The 21207-nt window shown below is 42.8% G+C and overlaps 2 protein-coding genes across 3 annotated transcripts; both read left to right on the top strand.

The window, feature by feature from the left end:
- The first annotated feature begins 2843 nt into the window (after positions 1–2843).
- dnaja3 (DnaJ heat shock protein family (Hsp40) member A3) lies at positions 2844–13126 on the top strand. 2 transcript variants are annotated; one of them, NM_001126905.1, is given in 12 exon segments: positions 2844–3068; positions 4772–4896; positions 6068–6151; positions 6368–6571; positions 6817–6969; positions 7051–7198; positions 7283–7347; positions 8143–8271; positions 8725–8840; positions 8932–9029; positions 10181–10302; positions 11127–11398. In NM_001126905.1, coding segments are annotated over 11 exon segments (1374 nt in total). In that variant the 5' UTR covers positions 2844–2926; the 3' UTR covers positions 10291–10302; positions 11127–11398.
- Positions 13127–14729: 1603 nt separating this feature from the next.
- Positions 14730–21207, top strand: foxj1.2 (forkhead box J1, gene 2). Its single transcript, NM_001008142.2, is given in 3 exon segments — positions 14730–14844; positions 17601–18089; positions 19851–21207. Coding segments are annotated over 2 exon segments (1116 nt in total). The 5' UTR covers positions 14730–14844; positions 17601–17627; the 3' UTR covers positions 20505–21207.

Genomic DNA, 21207 nt, shown 5'->3' with positions numbered 1-21207 from the left:
CACTGCGCTAGGTGATTGAGTAGGAACAGCGACACCTACCGGGCTGTACAAGCACAGTCAGACTATGAAAAATACCTCGTTTGTTATAACATCAGTGTAAATGATTGGCCAACTAGCTTTAATTAATAAACGACTTATTGGGAATCATTTTGGCATAATGAAGAAAATTAGACTTTGCTCTCAGGGTCCATTAAAGAAGCAGCATAAATATATATTATTATAATAATATATAAATTATAACCCTAAGCAGAACAGCCTAAATGCAAAAGACCATCAATAATTAAGGCAGTAGTGGTAAAATAACAATAAAAATCATTTATTAGGACATTTTTTGATTGTTATTTTACCACTACTGCCTTAATTATTGATGGTCTTTTTGCATTTAGGCTGTTGCCTGTGCTACTTATTAATTTTGGCAACCCATAGACTGGGGGCTCACTGCAAACAGTGCCATGTATCATACATTACCATAAAAGACTTTACTATTTATTAACTGCACCAATTTTGAAGCAGGGCTTATACACAGTCTACATTTTTTAAAATGATAATGCCCCTAAACTTCTGCAGGGGCAAACAGCATGCCAACATGTTTGTCATGGATAACACAGCTGATGTGCCAACATGCCCAATTAAAAAGCGTAATTAAAAAGTAGCGGTCCCAGGGAAATCACAGAACACTATATATTGCAGGACAGAGAATGGAGTTGATCAGCAGAACACTGATACTGTACTGCTATCTCTCACTCATTTAGCTACTATATATCCCTTGGGGAATGCAGTCTCTTTCTTTTCTCCCCCTTAGAGATTAATCTACAAAGTGTCTGAGACTATTGAGGGTCAAACCAGGACAGGCAGGAATTGTTCAGAGGACAATATGAAAACACTGTGGGTATGGAACAGAAGAATCTGTATGGGGTATTGAACATAAAGTTACATTGTACCAAGGACAGTCATCTCACATAATATACAAATATTTTGACCTTTGTTTCATGCTTTGTAGCTAGTTTTGCCACTTGGCCAGTATCTGAACAGCCTGCATGGTAAAAAGGCACTGCCTATTTTATAGAAAACAAATCAGAGATGGGATTGTTGGTATTTTGTTTTCAGGACAGGTGGCAAGCTGGTTGGTAACATTACAGAGAAAATAACAATATGCAGTGCTGTAAATAGAAGTTACTGGGCCCCATTGCAAAATCAATTTAGGGGGACCATAAACCTTAGGAATAAGGCATTTATCATATGTCTATTTCTAAAATGGGTACTCATAGAAAGGCACTGAACCGAAGTGTGTTGGCAGAATTCCCCTGGTGCCAATAACTTCCCCATGGTTTATTGAATAGGCTCATATAATCCAAGTAATGAACATACACATACAATGTGCACCAAAGCAATGCAGCCCCTGTCTTATATGCAACCAACTTCTGGGTGTCACGCCACTGACTAATATGTGGTTTATTTTCTAATCACTTAATAGGTAATTAGGCTGAGTCATGTGTCACAGAGCCCTTACATGCCTTCCAACCACAAGAATGTAAGAGAACAGTCAATAATTAAATTATAATTATTACATTAGGGTTACGGGTGTGTGCACACATTACTGCTAAATGCATATTTACACTGCTTCCATATATAAAGATATAGCAAATAAAATGCAGTGTTTTGTCACTTTTTAGGGCAAACATTTGCATTTAGGATAAAGATGGTGATTTATGAACATAGGTGCTAAATCAGCGGTTCTCAGCTTGTGGGTCGGGGACCCCTTTGATGGGGGTTGCCTAAGACCATCGGAAAACACATATTTCCGATGGTCTTAGCAATAATTTTATGGTTGGGGGTCACCACAACATGAGGAACTGTATTAAAGGGTCGCGGCATTAGGAAGGTTGAGAATCACTGCGCTAAATGCACAAAGGAAGTGACCAATCAGATTATTGCTTCCAGCGTAATAGCTTATTTAAAACTCTCTGACAACTGCATGGTTACTACTAGCAAATACATGGGTGTAATTAGTGGTGCTTGCGAAGCAAAGCATCACTTCTATTATCTCACAGGCTTATTATTATTCTTCCGTACAAAAGTTCGGCACGGAACTTGTCCCGCACCGTTTGTCGCAGACCCATGAGTTAGGTGTCAAATCGTGCGGCCTATTTGGGAATGGGGTGCTATGTCTTTTCTAAGGGGTTGGCGGTTAATTGCCCCTGCAATTATTGGCTAACAATAAAAATACATTGCAAACTTTCGGAGCTCTAAGGCCCCTACATCAGGCAAAATGAAGGGGCCTTAGAGCTCCGAAAGCTTGCAATGTATTTTTATTGTTAGCCAATATAGGCATCATTTCGACAATACTCTTGTATTTGTGTTTTGTTGTTTTTCTATTATTATTTTTGACACTGGCTAACACGGTACTACAGTTTTTGTTTTATAGTAAAGAATGAACACATACATTGTCCCCAAATGGCTTATGAGATTAGGACCCTGCAGTGCTGAGGGGGGGGCTAAAGAGATATAAAGAGATCAGTGGAGATAAACAGATCCAATAGATATAGGTCTGTAAAAGAGTATTCTTCCCAAAGCCCAAAATGACTGCTGCTAGGCCCCAAAACATATAGCAACACCAAATACACTCTTTCATCATCCCTGCCAAGAAAGAGGATTTATAGCACTTGAAGGTAATAACACAAATTGTAATTTCCGTAGGAAAGGTTTCGCTTCATAAACTTTCCATCTAAATGGCGACGTTGACAATTGTCGTCACTTGACAGCCCCTGAGAGTCCCAATATGGAGACACCTACACTTCCTGCTACTGAGAGCCATTCATTTAGCGGAGGGTTGAGAGGAGTAAGATGGCGCACTTCCGGTGTCCAGATGACTTTCCTCCCCGTGTTTCTAATAGGCATGTGCAGTGTGCCGGCTTGTCCTGGGAAGATGGCGGCCCGCTGTTCGTCGCGTTGGTTCTCGGTCGCAGTATCAGGCGCTAGGGGCCACATCCTTCCCGGTGTGCATCGGTGGCCCAGGGCTGAGGCGGCTTTGCTGCTGGCATTGCGGGCGGGCCGCGGATCCCTAGCAGGTAAAGGACTATGGGGTCTGTGGTGCAGCTTGGGGCTGACCTTTGCGTGGAGCTCTAAGCTGTGCAACAAATCTAAACTTCAAGGACACGGGTTCTATTCCCCCAGCGAATAAAAGGGTTAGTGTAGAAGCCTTCAGTGTAATCCTTTAAAGCTTTATTCCAACTACAACTCCCAGCGTCCCCTCCGAGAGCTGCTCCTGAAAACTGAGTGAAGATTTCAGTGCCTTTGGGATTGGGATCTGTGTGGGAGGTGAAGTTCAGCAACAGCTGGAGAGCCACAGGTTGCAGATCTCTCTCTCTTATCTTGGGTGACCTACAAGCCTGTAACAGGGACAACTGCAGGGTACAAATGCAAGAAAATTGACCCTATCTATACCCTTGTGGTTAAGGGGATGGAGTGGGCAGGGTTAAGGTTGTATCTCCTTGTTGTACCCAATACATGGGAGTTGGGGAGCTGTGGGATAGGCTCCTAATCCTGCAGTCTAATGTGTAGGTAGGTATGTATAACTTTATTTATAAAGCGCTACTTATGTACGCAGTGTTGTACAGTAGAATACATTAATATAAACGGGGTATTAAAATAGATAATTACAACATATTACAATAAGCACAAATAAATACAAGTTACAGTTGCAATAAGTTAAGAGTCAAAGACACAAGAGGATGGAGGTCCCTGCCCCGTAGAGCTTACAATCTATATGTGTGCTCTGGATTTTATATGGTTGTTATAGAGACAGGGGCAATTTTCCTACATCATAGGGGAGGTGTTTGCTTCTGTTCAATATATCCAATCAGGATTAAATGTCTTTAGGGTAATGATTGTGTTTATCATTTGGACCTAAAATCTTAAGCCTGTGGCTTTCCAGCAGGGGGAAACATATTTAAGAAGCACCACAACTGTTGGGGACCAGAGTATGTACTATTGATATTATACATTCATTGGAGCCACCTAAATACATAGCTCAAGGGTGCAGCCATGCCCCCTGAATGAACACTTTCCCCAGTCATTGATAAAGTCCCTCTCTAGAGTGAAATGGTTGGTTCTGAATTGCAGCAGTGTAGCATAGTGAATAAAATATTGCTAAATATAGGGATATTATAAATCACAGAGGAGTTCCATGACCATATAAAAGCACAAAGCCGAAGGCCGAGTGCTATTATACAGGTCATGAAACCCCAGGGTGACTCCTAATATCCTCATATTTTACAATAATTGGAGCTTAGTGATGTAATTTCTGCCACATGACTCGCTAAAACGTGTATATTATAATAAATAAAGTACCCCATATTGTAATATATAGAGATATTATGTCACCAAGGCGTTCCATGACCATATAAAGGTACTGGGCCGAAGGCTGAGTGCTTTTATACAGGTCATGGAACTCCGAGGTGACTCCTAATATCTTCATATTTTACAATAGGGGGTACTTTATTATAATATACAAGTTTTAGTCATGTGACAGGTGACCGTTTATGAGGATAGAAGAACAGGAGCACACCCTTCAGAAAACCAACTACTCTAGGTGCTGGTCAATAAAAGAAAATAGAGAAAGAGTACCACACACGCAGGGACTTCCCTGAAGAAGAGCACAGTTTGTGTTCGAAACGTTGGATTTTTTTCAATACATTTTTTTCCCTGTGTGTGTTGTACTGTTTATATTACACATACAAAACCTGTTACTGATTTTTCCATTATTTCTCAGGCCCCTGTGAGCGGCTGTCCCAGTTCCATACCAGCTCTTCCTCATACAACAAGACAGATTTTTACCAGGTACTGGGGGTGCCAAGGAACGCAAGCCAGAAAGAAATAAAGAAGGCCTATTACCAGGTGGGTCTCACTTGCAGAACACTTTTCATACCTTCAAGGCATAATGGACTATTTGTTACCATGGTACAGCAGCTGTTTGGAACCATCTTATAGATTGTAAGCTCTGTTGAACAGGGCCCTCTCTACTTCTTGTATCAGTCGTTATTAGTATGTTATCTGTATGTTTGATGTATGTACCTTTTTGTTGTACAGTGCTGCAGAATATGCTGGTGCTGGTTTCGTTTGAGCTATAGTTATCTCACTGCTGAATACAGTACAGAGACTTTTAAAAATCCATCTCCCTTGCTCAGCATAGGAAGGAAAGGGGTTGGGATTCATTTTTATATATATATATATATATTTTTTTTTTTTTTTTTTTTTAATGATTTAGGATTTTGTTCAGCAGGGTCCAATTTTCCCTAGCAACCAAGCAGTGGTGTGAATGAGAGGCTAGAATATGATAATAAGCAATAAATAAAAAAATTCCAAAATTGTAGCTGGAGATGGCTATAATTTTCAGACCCTCCATTTGAAGCAAGAGAGAGGTAGAAGAGAAAGACAAAAAAAAAATAAAGACCAATTAAAAAGATGCTAATACACCGTTCTGTAACATACCCCTTTAAAAATGACTAAATGCTGCTGCTGAGGCTTCTTAATTTTATTTACAGAGCTGACAAGGTTCTTATTCATTTATTTTACTTTGTGTAACTGGGGGTCTGTTGCATCATCATTTATGGCAATGGCCAATGGGGAGATTCTAAGGGGTGTATTTATTAACATTGGAAACAAACATTACCGGTGATGTTTCCCATAGCAACCAATCAGCAATTAGATTAGTATGGTCATCTACAAGTTGGAAAACAAAAGCAAAGATCAAATTGGATGCTATGAGCAACATTACCTGTGATGCTTGTCTCCAGTGTTAATAAATACACCCCCAAGTGTTTTGTCTTTGCTCTGCTGGAAGGGGGTAACACATTCAGACTTTCCCCCTTGTTTTCTTTCAGTAGCAGTCACTTTGCTGCATGAGTGCACCCACAGGTTCTGCCACACATTATAGTGACCATCACCTGACTAACTAGTGCGCCCACATTGTCAGGCAACTGCTTCTGATATAATCAGTTTGGAATTCTTCTTCCTTTTACCTTGTCACAAAGTTTTTGCATTTAACTGCTGCTGTTTTCCTTTCCAGCTGGCCAAAAAGTACCATCCAGACACTAACAAGGAGGATCCGCAAGCCAAAGAAAAGTTCTCTCAGCTGGCAGAAGCATACGAGGTAACAGTTCTAAAGGGCACAGGGGCATATTCTCTGCCAAAGAGTTTTTTTTAAGCTGCTGGAAAGGCGCCCAAACTTGGCCTTTCAGTTTATCATTTACTTTGACAACCAGGGACAGTGCATTTAAACTCCTACTTGGCAAAATCCAGATTTTGAATTAAATGACATTCCTAAGAACTGTCGCTGGCGCAATCTGATGTCCGTTTTCCTGCTTAGGTTTTGAGCGACGAGGTTAAACGCAAGCAGTATGACACTTATGGAACTGCAGACTTTGCTGCTGGGGCAGCAGGGGGAGGAGGACAACAATACTGGAGAGGAGGTCCTACTGTTGATCCAGAGGAACTGTTCCGAAAGATCTTTGGGGAGTTTTCTGGCTCCCCATTCGGAGACTTGGGTAGCATGTTTGAGCAGCCGCAAGAGGTAAGAGAGTAAAAGCCCAGACTGGCAATCTGTGGGTTCTGGCAAATGCCAGAGGGGCTGCTGTAAGATGCCATAGACAGTCACTATTTATTGGGCTGGTGGGGGGCTGTTTGGGTCTTTGTGTTCTTGAAATGCCAGGGCCTATTTTGCATCCCCATCCAGTCCTGAGAGAGTAGCAAGAAGCAATGGTCATATTTTGGATAAGTGGCGTTGCTTTACCAGGCGATAAAACTTCTCTCTTTCAGTACATCATGGATCTCACGTTCATTCAGGCGGCTAAGGGAGTGAATAAGCAGATCTCTGTAAACATTACGGACACGTGCCAGAGGTGTGATGGGAAAGGAAATGAGCCCGGCACCAAACTGCAGCACTGCCATTACTGCAATGGAACTGGCATGGTAAGAACGACATTGACATAGGCACCTGTGTCACGCTGATTTTGGTCAGGCAAGATATGACCGTTTGTTTGTTTAATCAAGGAAACTATCAACACTGGCCCCTTTGTGATGCGCTCAACATGCCGGCGCTGCGGTGGGAAGGGAGCTACGATGACCAACCCTTGCCTGTCATGCAGAGGCTCTGGCCAAACAAAGCAGAAGAAAACTGTTACAGTGCCTGTGCCTGCTGGTAAGTTTCTTGCAGGTAAATAGATATATAAATTGTGATCCATTTTGGAATGTACAATGGAGTCTCATTTTTGATTCCTGACAGGTGTGGAAGACGGGCAGACAGTTCGGATGCCGGTGGGAAAGAAAGAGATTTTTATTACATTTCGGGTAGGTGCTTTCTCCTGGGTCCTAAATGCTTTCAGTTCTAAGTGGGGTTGCCTTTCCCTAACTTGCCTGTGCTGTCCACAGATTTTGACAACTGTTTTCTTATAATATGATTTGAGAATTAAGAAGTAATGAGTTACAGGAGTATTGTGTTACTACCCATCCCTGCACAGCAGAGGGCAGTAATGCTTATCCTTGGCAATGTGCTTTAGTTACACAGCAGCCTGCTTGTCTTGCATCAGACATGTTATGTTTTCTCCTTCAGTAGTAAATTCGCCTACTTTTGTCAAGTAGATTTGCTGCTAAAAATTTACTTTATTATTTCTGCTGGAGGCTTCGGTCATGTTAAAGGGGTGGTTCACCTTCAACTTATAGAATGGCTTATTAGCAACTTTCCAACTGGTCTTCGTTTTCTGTCTGTTATAGTTTTGAAATTGTTTACCTTCTTCTGACTCTTTCCAGCCAAAATTAATATTGCTCTGTAAGGCTACAGTTGTACTTTTTATCACTTATCTTTACATTTAGGCCCTCCTCTATTCATATACCTGTCTCTTTTTCAAGCCACTGCCCAGTTGCTAGGTTAAATTGGACCCTAGCAACCAGATAGCTGCTGAACAAAAAGCTAAATAATTCAAAAACCACAACAAATAAAAAATGAAGACCAATTGCAAATTGTCTTAAAATAGCACTCTCTGTGTTGTGATAAAAGTTAAAGGTTTCAGTCCTAGAAATTTTTTTTACATCCTGTTCAGTCTCAGGTACTGGAGGACTGGCATTAAAACCCCTGGTCTGTTACAGGTGCAGAAAAGTCCAATCTTTAGAAGGGATGGGGCAGATATTCACTCGGACCTGTATATTTCCATTGCTCAAGCTGTTCTGGGGGGTTCGGCTCGTGCACAAGGACTTTATGATCCCATCAATGTCCCTGTAAGTATAACTGTCTTATTATTTGTTATGCATGGTCAGAATAGCAGGAACTATGAACGCACCAAACCCAGGCTTTGGCCCAATCCCAACACTTCAGGGCATGTTTATTAACTCTTGAGGTTTGGCAGATATGATGCCAGAAAATGGGAGTGAGTTCTTTTCATCTTCAAGATGGATATTTTTTGCAATATTTGCTGCGCTACTCTTTGTTTTAAGCTTGAATACAGGGTCACTGGGAAGTTAGCCTTTTACCATAGAAGGACTTTCAAAAAATAGTTAATGGGGGTAAAGCAATATTTTTTTTAAGATTTCACCATATTATTCCCCCCCCAATATATAGGATTTTGGTCAAATTAAAAAATGATGCATGTGGTCAATACCTAGTATTTATTTAATCTTTAAAAAAGTCATGTAGTTCAACCCCTAAAACCGGTCTCTTGCTACTCTTCCCAGGTCCCTGCCGGCACACAAGCAGACCAGAGGATTCGGATCAGTGGGAAAGGTATCCCTCGTATGAACAGTTATGGCTTTGGAGATCACTATATCCACATCAAGGTCAGAGTACCCAGGTGAGAGATCTTATGAGAGAACATTATGGAATGCCAAGCTGGGTAAAATAAATGCAGCCTAACTAATTGGCAAATTTCCCCTTTTGTGCAGGCATTTGACTGACAGGCAACGGATGCTAATGCTTAGCTTTGCAGAAGATGAGACAGATGTAGAAGGAACAGTAAATGGCATCACTAACACAACAACAGGTGAGTGATCCTTACAGGTTACCCCAGCTACAGGAAAGGTGTGGGGCTTACTTACTAAGGGCAGTGACACATGAGGAGATTAGCCACCCCGCAAATATCCTCTAGCGGTTGCAACCAATCTCCTCTGAATGCTTTTCTGCCAGTGGAAAAACGTGTCGCTTCAGCTTTCCGAAGTTGCCTTCAGAAAGCCAAAGTGTCTCATATTTTTTCCCACCAGCGATTTACATTATCGCCAGTAGGAAAGCTTTCAGAGGAGATTATTCTCCACCACTAGAGGAGAATTTTCATGGGGTGACTTATCTGCTCATGTGTCTTTTCCCTAACTGTCATTTTCCCTTAGTGCAGCAATGCATAGCAACCAATCTGCAATAAACTTTAAACACTCTACTGGAAGTCAGAAAATTAATGCAGTTGTGCGATTGGTTGATATGGGTTAATGCACTGGGGTAAAATTGCCCAGTGTTACAAAATAAGCCCCAGTGTTTTATAGGATCCATACAATGACAAAAAACTGTTTTTGGATTCAGACTGGGTTATTCGCTTATTTGGCCCTTGGGCTTTCAGACAAGTCACACCTGGGAGGGGGAGTCTCTACATAGCAGGCTGATTGGAATTTTGGCATAGACTATTTCCTTCATGTTGTCTGTAGACATTATACAAGTACCCTCAGCTCAGGCATGACTTAGATCTTCTCTGAGGGAGTAATGCAGGCCAGGGGGTGGTTTTTGCCTTCTGGTTACCACATATTTGTGCTGTCTCCCATATAGCTGTGTACAGTTAAGTGTTAGGTGTAGGATAATGGAAACTTGCCCATTACAGGACAGACTAAAGACAGTTGCTCTTGATGCCAACAGTTATCTTTGTGATCACATCAGTCAGGCTTTGAGGGAATGTGTGGAGATAACACTGTATTCTTCTGCTCCATGGAATTATTCCCATCATTCCATGTAGCAGAAGAATCCAGCTATAGGAACTATTCGAACACTAATGTAGAGTGTATAGTGGGAAGAGCTGGGGGCACATAATCTAATTTAACAAACTTAGATCCAGTGACAATCCTTGCCTAGTGCTTAGTTGACATCCGTTGCCTTGGGCACCCCCTGCATGTAAGGTACAAGGTACTGTAAAGTCAATTGCTGTTTGCTCATCAGGCAGAAACCAGCACAGATCTGCAACTGGGGAGGAGAGCCCTGAGACTAAGGAGGCAGGGGAGAACAAGGAGGGATTCCTAAGCAAATTAAAGAAAATGTTTAGCTCCTGACACCTCAGTGAGGTAGGAACAGTCTATTTATTTCTACTCTAAAGTCTAACAAGCTTGATAACCCAGTAGCTGTGATATGGTCCAGACAATTAAAAATGTCTGTTCCAATTGGATGATAACATATTTTGTGCTAAAATTGTCTGGATATTTGCTTTTATCTAGGTAATAAAATGGCTGATTCTCTCCCTGCCGAGTCTCAGGCCTCTTCCCTCAAAGGCAACCAGCTAGCTGCATTTAACATAAGGAGCAAGGGATGTGCAAGCAGCAGCCTTCCAGTCAAATGGGAAACTGCAGGGAAAATATATCTAGGCATGATTCAGAGATCATCAAAAATAGTAATAGCAAATACATGAGTCTCAGTCATAGTAAAACTTGAGCTTTCCTGTTCCCAATGATTTCTCTGGTGGCTGCTACTGATTGACTGCGCAAAATAAAAAATATTTTTACACTGCGCTGCTTCTTTAAGCACTTTATTTTATATGCTTGCAGGATGGATTTATTCCTTAAGAAGTGATTTAATTAAGTACCTACCTGTGATTTTAGTTATAGGAATTGCAGGTATTTTATTGATAAGCTTAATTGTAAAGGGGAAGTACAACCAAACAACAACAAACAAACAAACAAAGCAGGGCGATTTGGGTCATATAGATCCTCCCTGTGTGTGGGATCTTAAATTAGTAAAGATTGATTTTGTAGCACAAATGCTATTTTATTTTTACTTTTATATATATATATATATATATATATATATATATATATATATATATATATACTGTTCAATAATATACAATGACTGTACTCTGCTATTACAAACTTGCTTTCTTTCTGTCCCATAGGAAAACGATCAACAGGAAACTAGTTATTGCAGAGCTTACCTGTCTGTGAAAATGGAGCAAATCTATGGACTCTTTTCACCACTATGCCATGAAGCACCATACAGAATAAGCATAACCATTTGCCAGGCAGCCAGAAGAAGCCATATTGAGTTGCACCTTGCTCGGGCACAAAATAACCAAGGACTGACGTTAAGGTTGAATGAAGGAGGCATCTGCCATACAGACCATCTATTCCATTCTTGTTCTTGTAACAATCTAAAAAAAAAAAAAAAAAAACTTGTACATCCTTACGTTGCCATGTGCTCTCTCCTCTGCTCGTATTCTATATGAATGGTACCAATTGTGGGTAAGGGTGATAGCTTCTGTCACGTTTGTTAAAACCTTATACAAGTTTCCTTTTAAAAAGGACGCTTTGCAGTGCCATGCTGTATGCCCTCTGTCACCCATTCAGACTCTGTATTTTAAAGGATCTGTTAGATGGAAAACAGGATATACACCACCTAAGGTCTGGTGTCTTCATTGTACCTGGAAAGTCCATTCTGTGAATACAGGGCCTATAGGGAAAATAGGGTCTGGATTGCCTCTTAGGCAGAAAGCCCCAGTATATTGCTTTTTCGCTCCCATATTCATAGGTTATACTGCCACCCAGAATCCCTTGCCTGGCCAGTAAGGAGAGCTTAGGTAGATGTCTGCCTGTAGTAGGCTGCACTTGACTAGAGTGCCTTTAAAATTGGGCAGCTGACCAGGGGATAGGTTGTTTATAGAAAAAAGTGTCAGTATTTCTTTAAACATCTTAATCTTTTTGTGCAAGTCTAGCAGCTGCCTCTTTGTCTTAAATCCTAGGGGTGTGTGTGTCTCTGTGTGTGTCTCTCGCACTCTCTGTGTGTGTGTCTCTTGCTCTCTCTCTGTCTCTCTCTCTCTCTCTCTCGTGTGTCTGCCGATATGAGGGAAGGGGTTAAGATTCTTTGATCTACATTACTCCTGCAGCTATGCTCTCTTTTTAAATTGGACAAGCTTAAAGCCACCGTCGTACCTAGGGAATTGTGGTAGGCTAATAGGTTTTCCAGCTCTTTTAATTAGTGTTTTTTTCCCCCATAAACAAGTCCTATCATTCAGAAACATTTTAAGTGACACTGACATTTTTTAGCCTCCCCTCTCACCATTTTTTTTTAAAAACCTTTTTAGGTTTCATGTTATAATGAAACCAGCAGAGGGCACCCAACAGCCTCTGACCTTCTCATGTGCTTATAGTTGGTTGGGCTAGGTTATTGCAATTACTTTGAGGTTGCCAGATCACAAGAAAATTCCAGGACCCCTCTAGAAACCCATCTTAAAGGACTGTACTGCTTGCAATCAATTTAAGTGCAAATAGTTTGCCTTTTGGTCTGTGGATTTTCTCTCTTTTTTGATTGGAGAATTCTGTTTGCATATTAATCAGAGGCAGGCAGGGTGTGGAAACAGAAGGCATTTCCTTACAGAATAAATGCAAAATATGCATTGCAAAGTTACTCAGACTTGAGACATCACCAGGAGCCAATATGGATTCCAAGAGCTTTATAGACTAGAGCCCTATTCTTTGGATTATTGACCTGTAGTGGCACTATTTAAGCTGTGTCCTGGGTATCATTGTAAAACTCCCCATCCAGTCTGAATGGGACCCACAATTCAAATGATATATTTTTCGAATGCCTGGGAGATAAAGAGACATGATGCACATTCTTGGTGTTCATCCTAAAATAGACAGGGGCAAGAGATAGTTGTTTTTGAACAATTCTCCCAGGATCCCACCTTTAGCTGAAGGGTTTGGGTGGGATTCTGGGAGTTGCAGTAGAGCAATATGGGTGGCTGCTCTGATAATGTAATATTTGTATAGGAGTTGAGGTTAGAATTACACTGGAGACCACCTAACCTAGCCAGGCTATAGCTCTGCACTGATTCTGCTAGGCCAATGCTACTGTTTAGTTGCAGGATGGAATAAACAGCAGTTCTTCTCCCTAAAATCCTTGACCAGAGTGTGTTTTATTTATCTATATCTTTTCTTTTTTTTTTCTTTTAACCCCTTCTGTTTACTGCCCGGGCTCTTCTACTAACAAGTCTCTAATTTGGATCAGTGCAGTCACCCAACCCATCACATATTTCATATCACTGTCCCATGACCCCACATTCACTTACCTAGTGCTATCTATTGAAGAATTAATGGCTCTTCCCTTTAGTAACTATGAGCCCCTATTATTAAATAAGCCTGGATATTTTTTTACACTGAAATTGAAAGCTGTCTTATATATCCTGGTATTCCACACGTATGTAACAGAGGGCTTCAATATGTTCTGGTTTTAGACCCTTTTTGCAGTAAGGGTGAAGACACACAGAGCTAATAGTAGCAACTACTTGTCATGGCCAGGCCCGGATTTGTGGAAAGGCCACAAAGGCCCGGGCCTAGGGCGGCACAAGTTTAGGGGCAGCATGCCGCAACAGAATTTTTAAATTTGGCTCCCATACGGAGCAGTCGGGACCTCTCCCCACTGCTCCGTATGGGAGTTTAAATGTGCGATTGCACATTGATCGTGCATGCGCACTCAGGGGGAGAGGGCGCCGCGTGATTGAGCAGGCGCACTCGGGGGGCCGCAAAGTTAAATCCGGCCGTGATCTTGGCTACTAAAATAGACAATGCTGATCATTTACTGATAATTGTATCTACGTGTGTTTTAGCAGAGGCAATTCTCAGTATTGTCTATGGCAGGGTATTTTCTGGCATTTAGTAGCCGTGACAAGTAGCTGCTACTAAGTAGCTCCGTGTGTCTTCACCTCAAGGCAACTTCAGGAAATCGTAGCGACGCGTATGCCATCCCACCAGCGATTTACATTCTTGCCAGTGGGATGGCACTGCGGGGAGATTAGTCACCCACGGCAATGAAGATTTGATGCGGGGCGACTAAACTCCCAGTCTGCCGCTGCCCTAAAGAATTTGGCCAGCCCACTGGCAATATCTAAGATATTTGGTCATCCATACTCAGACCCCAACATTTGTAATTAGCGCCCCTGTGTGGTAGAAAAGGTAATGGTAAATTGCAAAATGATTAACTGTTTTTTTGGACTTTCCTGAAAAGTACAGCCAAATGAGAATGAGATTTGAGGGCAAACGCTTATTTGGAACAAATGAATAAAGATTAGTAAAACAAATACTACTTCACATATCTGAGCTTGATTTGAAGAAAAAGGGCTCTGGCCAGAGTTTATACCTTTAAAGAGACCCTTAAATCTTAATAAAATGTCCCTGGAACAGGTGACAAGTGACTCTCTATTGAAAGTTTGAAAAGCCTTTGTTGGGAAAGCTATTAACTATACACCGGGCACCGCCTCCTGGTTCTGCCCACAGAATTCCCCCTAACTGTAGCATTCCTCAGGTCCAGCCAGCATGACTTCTCATTCTGCGTTCCGGAACAGGGGGAGGAGTTGACTGACAATCCCTAAATTGAAGTTAAAGACAGTTGAAGCTCCTGCGAGCGCTATTGGCCATCGCAGAAAACGGATACCAGGCAACCGCCAGCCAATCACATGCCAGAGATCTGTTTATAGGACTGAGGTCCCCCTGGGAGGTAAGGTGGCATTGCGTAGTTATCTGCTCAGGGTTCAGTGTCAATTGATCTCAGGACACGGCTCACAACACATCTCCTTATCAGTCTTGGCTTTTAATTGGGGCGGAACTCAACAGAAAAAGGTAAGATGCAAAATAAGCTTTTTATTTCTATAAATGTCAGGCCTAACCTAATTTAAAAGGTAAAAAAAAAAATCACACATAGTGGATGTAATAGGATTATACAATGGGCAAAATAAAATTGATTTCAGTTTATTTATTACAAGCACAGGCTTAACCCTTACATGCCAGAGAAGCAAAGAGTAAAGCCAGTCAGGGTGTTACAATATGTCACTGCAGTATGAAATGTCCTGCTGAGGATGGTGAGACTTGTAGTTCAGCAAGAGACTCACATCCCTGGTTGGTGGTGGTTCCTGTGATACACAGGAGCTACCAGGGTAGAACTGTAAGACAATTGATCTTTAGTCTCTAGCTGTGCTGTTGCTAAACTACAACCCCCAGCATGCTCTGACAGATATCAGGAGTTCCGAGTGACCAGCTGGATGTACCTGGACAATACAAAAGGCTTTTTTTTTCTTCCCACCTGGTCCATTTTGCAGCACATGGTTTCCTGAGTGACATAAAACCCAGGCATACAGTGTCACCTTCCCTCCTGCACAGCATATGGTGGGTATTCAGCAGGCACCTAAAGGAAGCAGACCCTGTGGCTGTTGGGGAGGGACAGGTATAAGGGGCACCGGCTGATATTTCCAAAAGTTTATAGGGGCCTGGTGTCTTCTAGCTTTGCCATTGGTATATTTAAAGACAGGTCAAACCAGGGCTGTGTTTACAGTGTAGGCAATGTCCATACCTGGAAAGTACATGATCCAACACCATCACAGAATTTATTAACAGGACCAGTTCACTCAGTACTAAATGCGTGTATCATGCCACAGCCTGGCTTCATTTTATAGGGACAGGCTCAACTGACATCAGATTACCAGGCTTGTGTAGCCAAGTGATTGAAGTTTATAAGGCTCAGCTAGTACTGTGCCACCTTCACAGCTCACTTTATCAGGACAGGCTTACACATGCTGCGTTTATGTCCAATACCAGGCAATACCCTCTGGGTTCTGATGATGAAGGCAAGCAAAGGTATTGGATATTGCAAGGGTTACAATATCGGGTCAGGTGCAGACACTGCACAGCACTGGGTGCAGCTGTGTTGTGACTACAGATTATCCAGTGTAGGGTTCATAGTGAGTGTACTGGGTTCTGATCGCAGATTTGCAGGAAAAACCCAGGCAGTGTTGGGTTTCTACTTTGTTTAATGTCACCTGGTTACCATTCATTCAGGATGAGCTAACAGGGTGCTGGGTGCAGGCAAATGCAGGGTTACCCTTTAACTTGGATGGCTTCCGGCTGTATCCCAATTACAGTTTATTGGGCTGAGCTTAGATCTTATCTAATGTAGTGGGGGCTCTAAATACATAAAACTTCCCTTCACTGCACATTGAGTAGAAGCTGCCGTATTGATTGGGAAAGTTATATCCACAGTACAGCCAGTGCATAGGTTTGGTATCTGGGCCTCCCTTTTTTAGTTGAAGAGCAGATCTGGACTGGGATTAAAAATAGGCCCTGGCATTTCAAGTAAACAGAATCCCAAGCAGCCCCCCACCAGCCCAATAAATAGTGATTGTCTATGGCACCTTACAGCAGCCCCTATCCATAGATTGCCAGTCTGGCACTGCTAAAGGGAAAATGGGGCCAAGATCATTGCTGTGTAGTGGGTAATTCTGTGTCTTGAACTAGCCTATCATGATAAATATACTGAAGGGTTAAAGAGGAATGTCTCAGCTAGGCAAGCGATATGGCAGTCCCCATCTCAATGTATAAATGGAAATATACAGAGAAGAAAGATTCTGTTTGTAGAATGAGCCATGGCCAGCCAGTTTAAGGGTAGAAAAGGAAGGATAAGGCAGATGTTCACAGTATCCTGTGCCAGTACTCAAGGTGTTGTGGTTCACTGCTCCAGGCCAGGAAAGGGTTAGCAGGTGGATAGAATGGCACTCCCTGGGAGACCTAGTGACACGCGCGCCAGCAGGCAGAACACGCGCTATTTGTTCTGTGCAGAGCAACAAACAGGCTCTAGGGTGAGGTCTAGGGGGAGGTAACGATCCTTTCTCAGGGCCCAGTGGGGGCAATAATGTGCTTATATTTACCCTCATTAGGGAGGAGGCAGCTAAATGGAGAACAAATGGCAAACAAGGCAAGTGAGCCATTCACAGGTGCACACCTGTACATCACCCACATCAAATCTATATGGAATAATATTTGTGTGCTCGGGTCATTTAAAAAATAGCAGAACTTGCATTCTACCAAATTACCACCACAACCTGCAGGTATTTACAAAGTTACCCCTAGAGGAGGCAGATTTTTAAACAGGATATTCATGGGCAAATATATTAGAAGATATGGTTCACCAGTTTCCTGTAGTCGGCATATTTCTTAGCTTAAAATCATTCATCTTCAGTTATATGTAATGTATGGGGAACATCATTATGATGGATAGATAGATAGATAGATAGATAGATAGACAGATAGATAGATTAAAGATAGATAGACAGACAGACAGACAGACAGACAGATAGATAGATAGATAGATAGATAGATAGATAGATATGGGGTCAATCCCACTAGGGTAGCCTAAAGCATTATATAGGGGAGGCATGGACTAAATGGCAATTAGGGTTACACACATTGAGTGGCTACTCCTTTCCATGTATACCTTGTTATGAGCTATGGGTGGCCCAGAGACGTATAAAATCCACTGGTTGTGCATTATCTATAGAGCTTTCATCTTATAGATGTTTTTCAACCATTTCTCTATCTCCCTCCAGAAAGTGTGTACCTTCTGCCCCAGAACCATGCCAGTACTTTCCACCGCTCACCGGCTCCCGCTTTCTGTGGAACGAGACTGCAGTCGGGAGGATGATAGCCTCACCAACCTCCAGTGGCTGCAGGACTTCTCCATCTTGAGTACAGACTTGTCTTCCATCGCCAACAGTCGCCCCCCTCTTCCCCGTGCCTCTCAGGGACCTTGCAGCCCACCAGCGGGTGATACTGCTTCTTGCCAGGCTCCTCGCACTGGAAAACAGAGATCAGTCGCAGTGCCCACTGCCTGGGCCTCCCTGCCAACTCCATCACCCAGCCCTGTACAGGAGGTGGATTATAGAACCAATGCTAATATCAAGCCACCATATTCCTATGCCACCCTCATCTGCATGGCCATGGAAGCCAGCCAGCAGCGTAAACTCACCCTATCCGCCATTTACAGCTGGATCACACAGAACTTCTGCTATTATCGGCATGCTGACCCAAGCTGGCAGGTGAGACAGAATCATCAGAAGGGGTAAATTCAACTTCCAATCAGAATGCTTAGTTTAGCCAAGCTCAGTGAGATGAAACTAAATACTTATAACAGTGGAATGACTTCTTCTCTGTACATAAAAGACTGGTGGGCTCCTATTTCTATACAGGTCATTTATTTAGAGTGTTTATATATTTTTGGGAGACATCCTATATATATAGAGAGTTGTATAGTACTAGTTGGCAGTGGTTGAAATGAATGAAGACAGTGGTGGGCCAGTGTCTTATGTGGACAAGGGAACGTTTCCAGGGGCCACAGTTTACTAGGAATAGGTCTTCACCAGGTCCAGACTGGGATTCAATATAGGCCCTGTTATTCCAAGTACACAGAGGCCCAAACAGCCCACTAAATAGTAACTGTCTATGGCATCTTACAGAAGCTTCTCTGGCATTTGCCAGAACCCACAGATTGCCAGTCTGGGTCTTGTTTGTTGTTATAAGATGTGAATGATACTTTTTATCTCTGTATAGAGTTTTTTGGGGGGGGTATCTGGTGGGCAGCAGATGACATACTTTCTATCTGCCTGCTGATAACAGCTCTCCTGTCTGTGCCACATGCATTATTCATGGCAAGAATTCTCTTTGTGCAAGCTCCAGCCAGGTGTCTGTCTATGGTCAAGCATATGCTGACTGGTCCCATAGACAGCTGCACAATAGGGAATTTCTGCTGGAAAGAGAGACACCTGAGCTGGGGGGGGTTGAAAGAAAAGGGCATAAAGGGGTTATTAGGAGGTATTAATGCTTTGTAATTGGAAGGGACTTGGGTACATACACTAAATAATAGTCCCAATATGCACAAAAATGTACATGTGACTTCCTCAGAAAAAGAGGAGGGGATGTATGAATGAGGCATGATTGTCAGTAGGTGACCAGTAAGATTACTTGGGTGTAACCAATAAGGTTTGTGCTATAAAACAGATGACCAGTAAATTCTACCTGCTGATTGGTAGCTAAGGGTTAATGCTCCTGGGCAAACTTGCCTTCTGTTACATAACCACCTAAGTCTCCCAAACCAACACCAATGGAATTCTTACAACACATATACATGGAGCTGGCACTGTATTTATCCTGCTGTGGGTTCTGAAAGCTATTACTAAAAAAACTGGCACTGTATTTATCCGTCACCAGTGTCAGACTGGGATGTCCAGGGCCCACCGGGGCTGCCACCTCAGGGGTCCCCCACCCCAGTCATGAACTTTTCCATTCGCTGCCATCTTCCACCAGGTCTGAGCAGGGACCACAAGGGCTGGGGCCCACCAGGTTTTTCCTGTTATTCCACCCGCCCAGTCCAACCCTGTCCTGCACTGTGGAACTGGCATTGCATTTACTCCACTATATGTTCTAGGGACATTATACAAGGAATAGATGCAGCATTTATCCTGCCATGAGTTCAATCACCCCTTGATTACACAGGCTTATAGTCTTAATTCATGAAGTGCAGGAATATAAAATGACTGCACCTTTATCTTAAATAGGAATCATAAAGGCAGGTTCTGGGTCTTCTGCATCTGATAAATACAAAAAAAAAAATCAGTAAATGTAGCCTTGTTTTGGCAAGGACAGGATGTTTACTGGGACCTCAATCTACCAGATCTTTGAAGGACAATAAGGTGGGCAATGTAGGTGGCTGGAGCTGTGGGACTGAGCAGTCCTATATCCTTTTAGTGAGGGCTTGGTATGAATATATAGACTTGTTTCTCACATTCTGATTTGTGTTTCAGAACTCGATCCGCCACAACCTCTCTCTGAATAAGTGCTTCATGAAAGTGCCGAGAGGCAAAGACGAGCCGGGTAAAGGCGGATTCTGGCAGATGGATCCTCGCTATGCTGACATGTTTGTCAATGGGGTGCTGAAGAGGAGAAGAATGCCTGCCTCACACCTTGACCCACCACGCTGCAACAAGGCCATAGCCCACCATCCCTATCTGCCAGTTTCAAGACCCAGCAGCCATCACATGCAGCACATATCTGGTGGCCACAGGCAGTCTCGCCGGTATGAGAAGCCCAATCCTGTATTGCCGGCGCTTAGAGCTCCAGAACGGCAAGGGGACGCCCTGTTCACTCCTGAAGACCCCCTGCAAGGGAGTAACTTTGATGATCTGGATTTACAAACAGCCTTAATATCCATGTGCTGGGAAGGAGACCTAGCGGCTTCTAATCTTAATAGCACCCTCACGGGCACCTCAGGGATGGACATGAATCTGCAGGATCCTCCCATGCAGGACAACCACTGGTACCTTTCTACTGAGGGGCAGCAGACCTGGGAACAGGTCAAGGAAGAACCCGTGGTGGAGCAATGGTACAACGAAACTGGCTTTGTGGAAGACGTGCTTTATGAGTGTCCGCCTTGGGAACGGGTGGAGACCTTGTTATGACCTCAGACTTATTTACAGCTTTGTTAGAAGTGGAGGAACTCGTACTGAAAGGGGAGAGAATCCATCATCAAATCTCTCTGAACTCTTGTTTGAAGAGCTGCCAACCTCCAAACTGCATAAGGAAGAGAGAGATTGTTGCTCCGGATGGGACTTGTATTTCATTGATGTATGGATCCAATCAACCTTGTGGACTTTGTTGCCATCCATTTCTCTGTGCAGAGAGCCCTTAGCCATATGACATCTTTAGAGCTGCTCTGCCACATACATTCTTGGAATATCCGAACCCCTTCCTGTTCTGGGCCTTGGACTTGATTGGAAACTGGTCTCTGCAATGTTAGAGTGAGGTCTTGAGAAACTGCTGAGAGAAGTCTATTGAAAGAGAATTTAACGTAACTGGCAGAATATATAGATATTTTTTACAGATATTTTCCAATACCTAGGAGTCTGGGGAATCATTTTCTGATGATAAATGTGCCGCAGTGCCTTCACTTGCAGGATGCTGGGTGCTTTGATTTAAAAGACAAAGGGAATCCCTGCTCCGGATCAACAGGCCTTCATTATAGGGCACCTGGGCTGTGTATGAAATCAACAGAGACTTTTGGCAGCCATTGTTGTGTTATGAATATTAGGACTGGTAACCTGTGTGCACACGTTGCCTTAATGTGAGTGGTTATGATACGGGGAATACAAGTTTCCAATTTGA

The sequence above is a fragment of the Xenopus tropicalis genome, chromosome 9 (genome assembly GCF_000004195.4).
Source record: "Xenopus tropicalis strain Nigerian chromosome 9, UCB_Xtro_10.0, whole genome shotgun sequence".
Lineage (NCBI taxonomy): Eukaryota > Metazoa > Chordata > Amphibia > Anura > Pipidae > Xenopus > Xenopus tropicalis.
This window is presented reverse-complemented; position numbering and strand designations above follow the sequence as displayed.

Excerpts from the sequence above, each read along its gene's own strand:
- dnaja3 (XM_012970085.3), top strand. The coding sequence starts at position 2,867 with ATGACTTTCCTCCCCGTGTTTCTAATAGGCATGTGCAGTGTGCCGGCT. Across the intron at positions 6,572-6,816 it reads TGTTTGAGCAGCCGCAAGAG|TACATCATGGATCTCACGTT; the intron begins GTAAGAGAGTAA and ends TCTCTCTTTCAG. Across the intron at positions 7,348-8,142 it reads AGATTTTTATTACATTTCGG|GTGCAGAAAAGTCCAATCTT; the intron begins GTAGGTGCTTTC and ends GGTCTGTTACAG.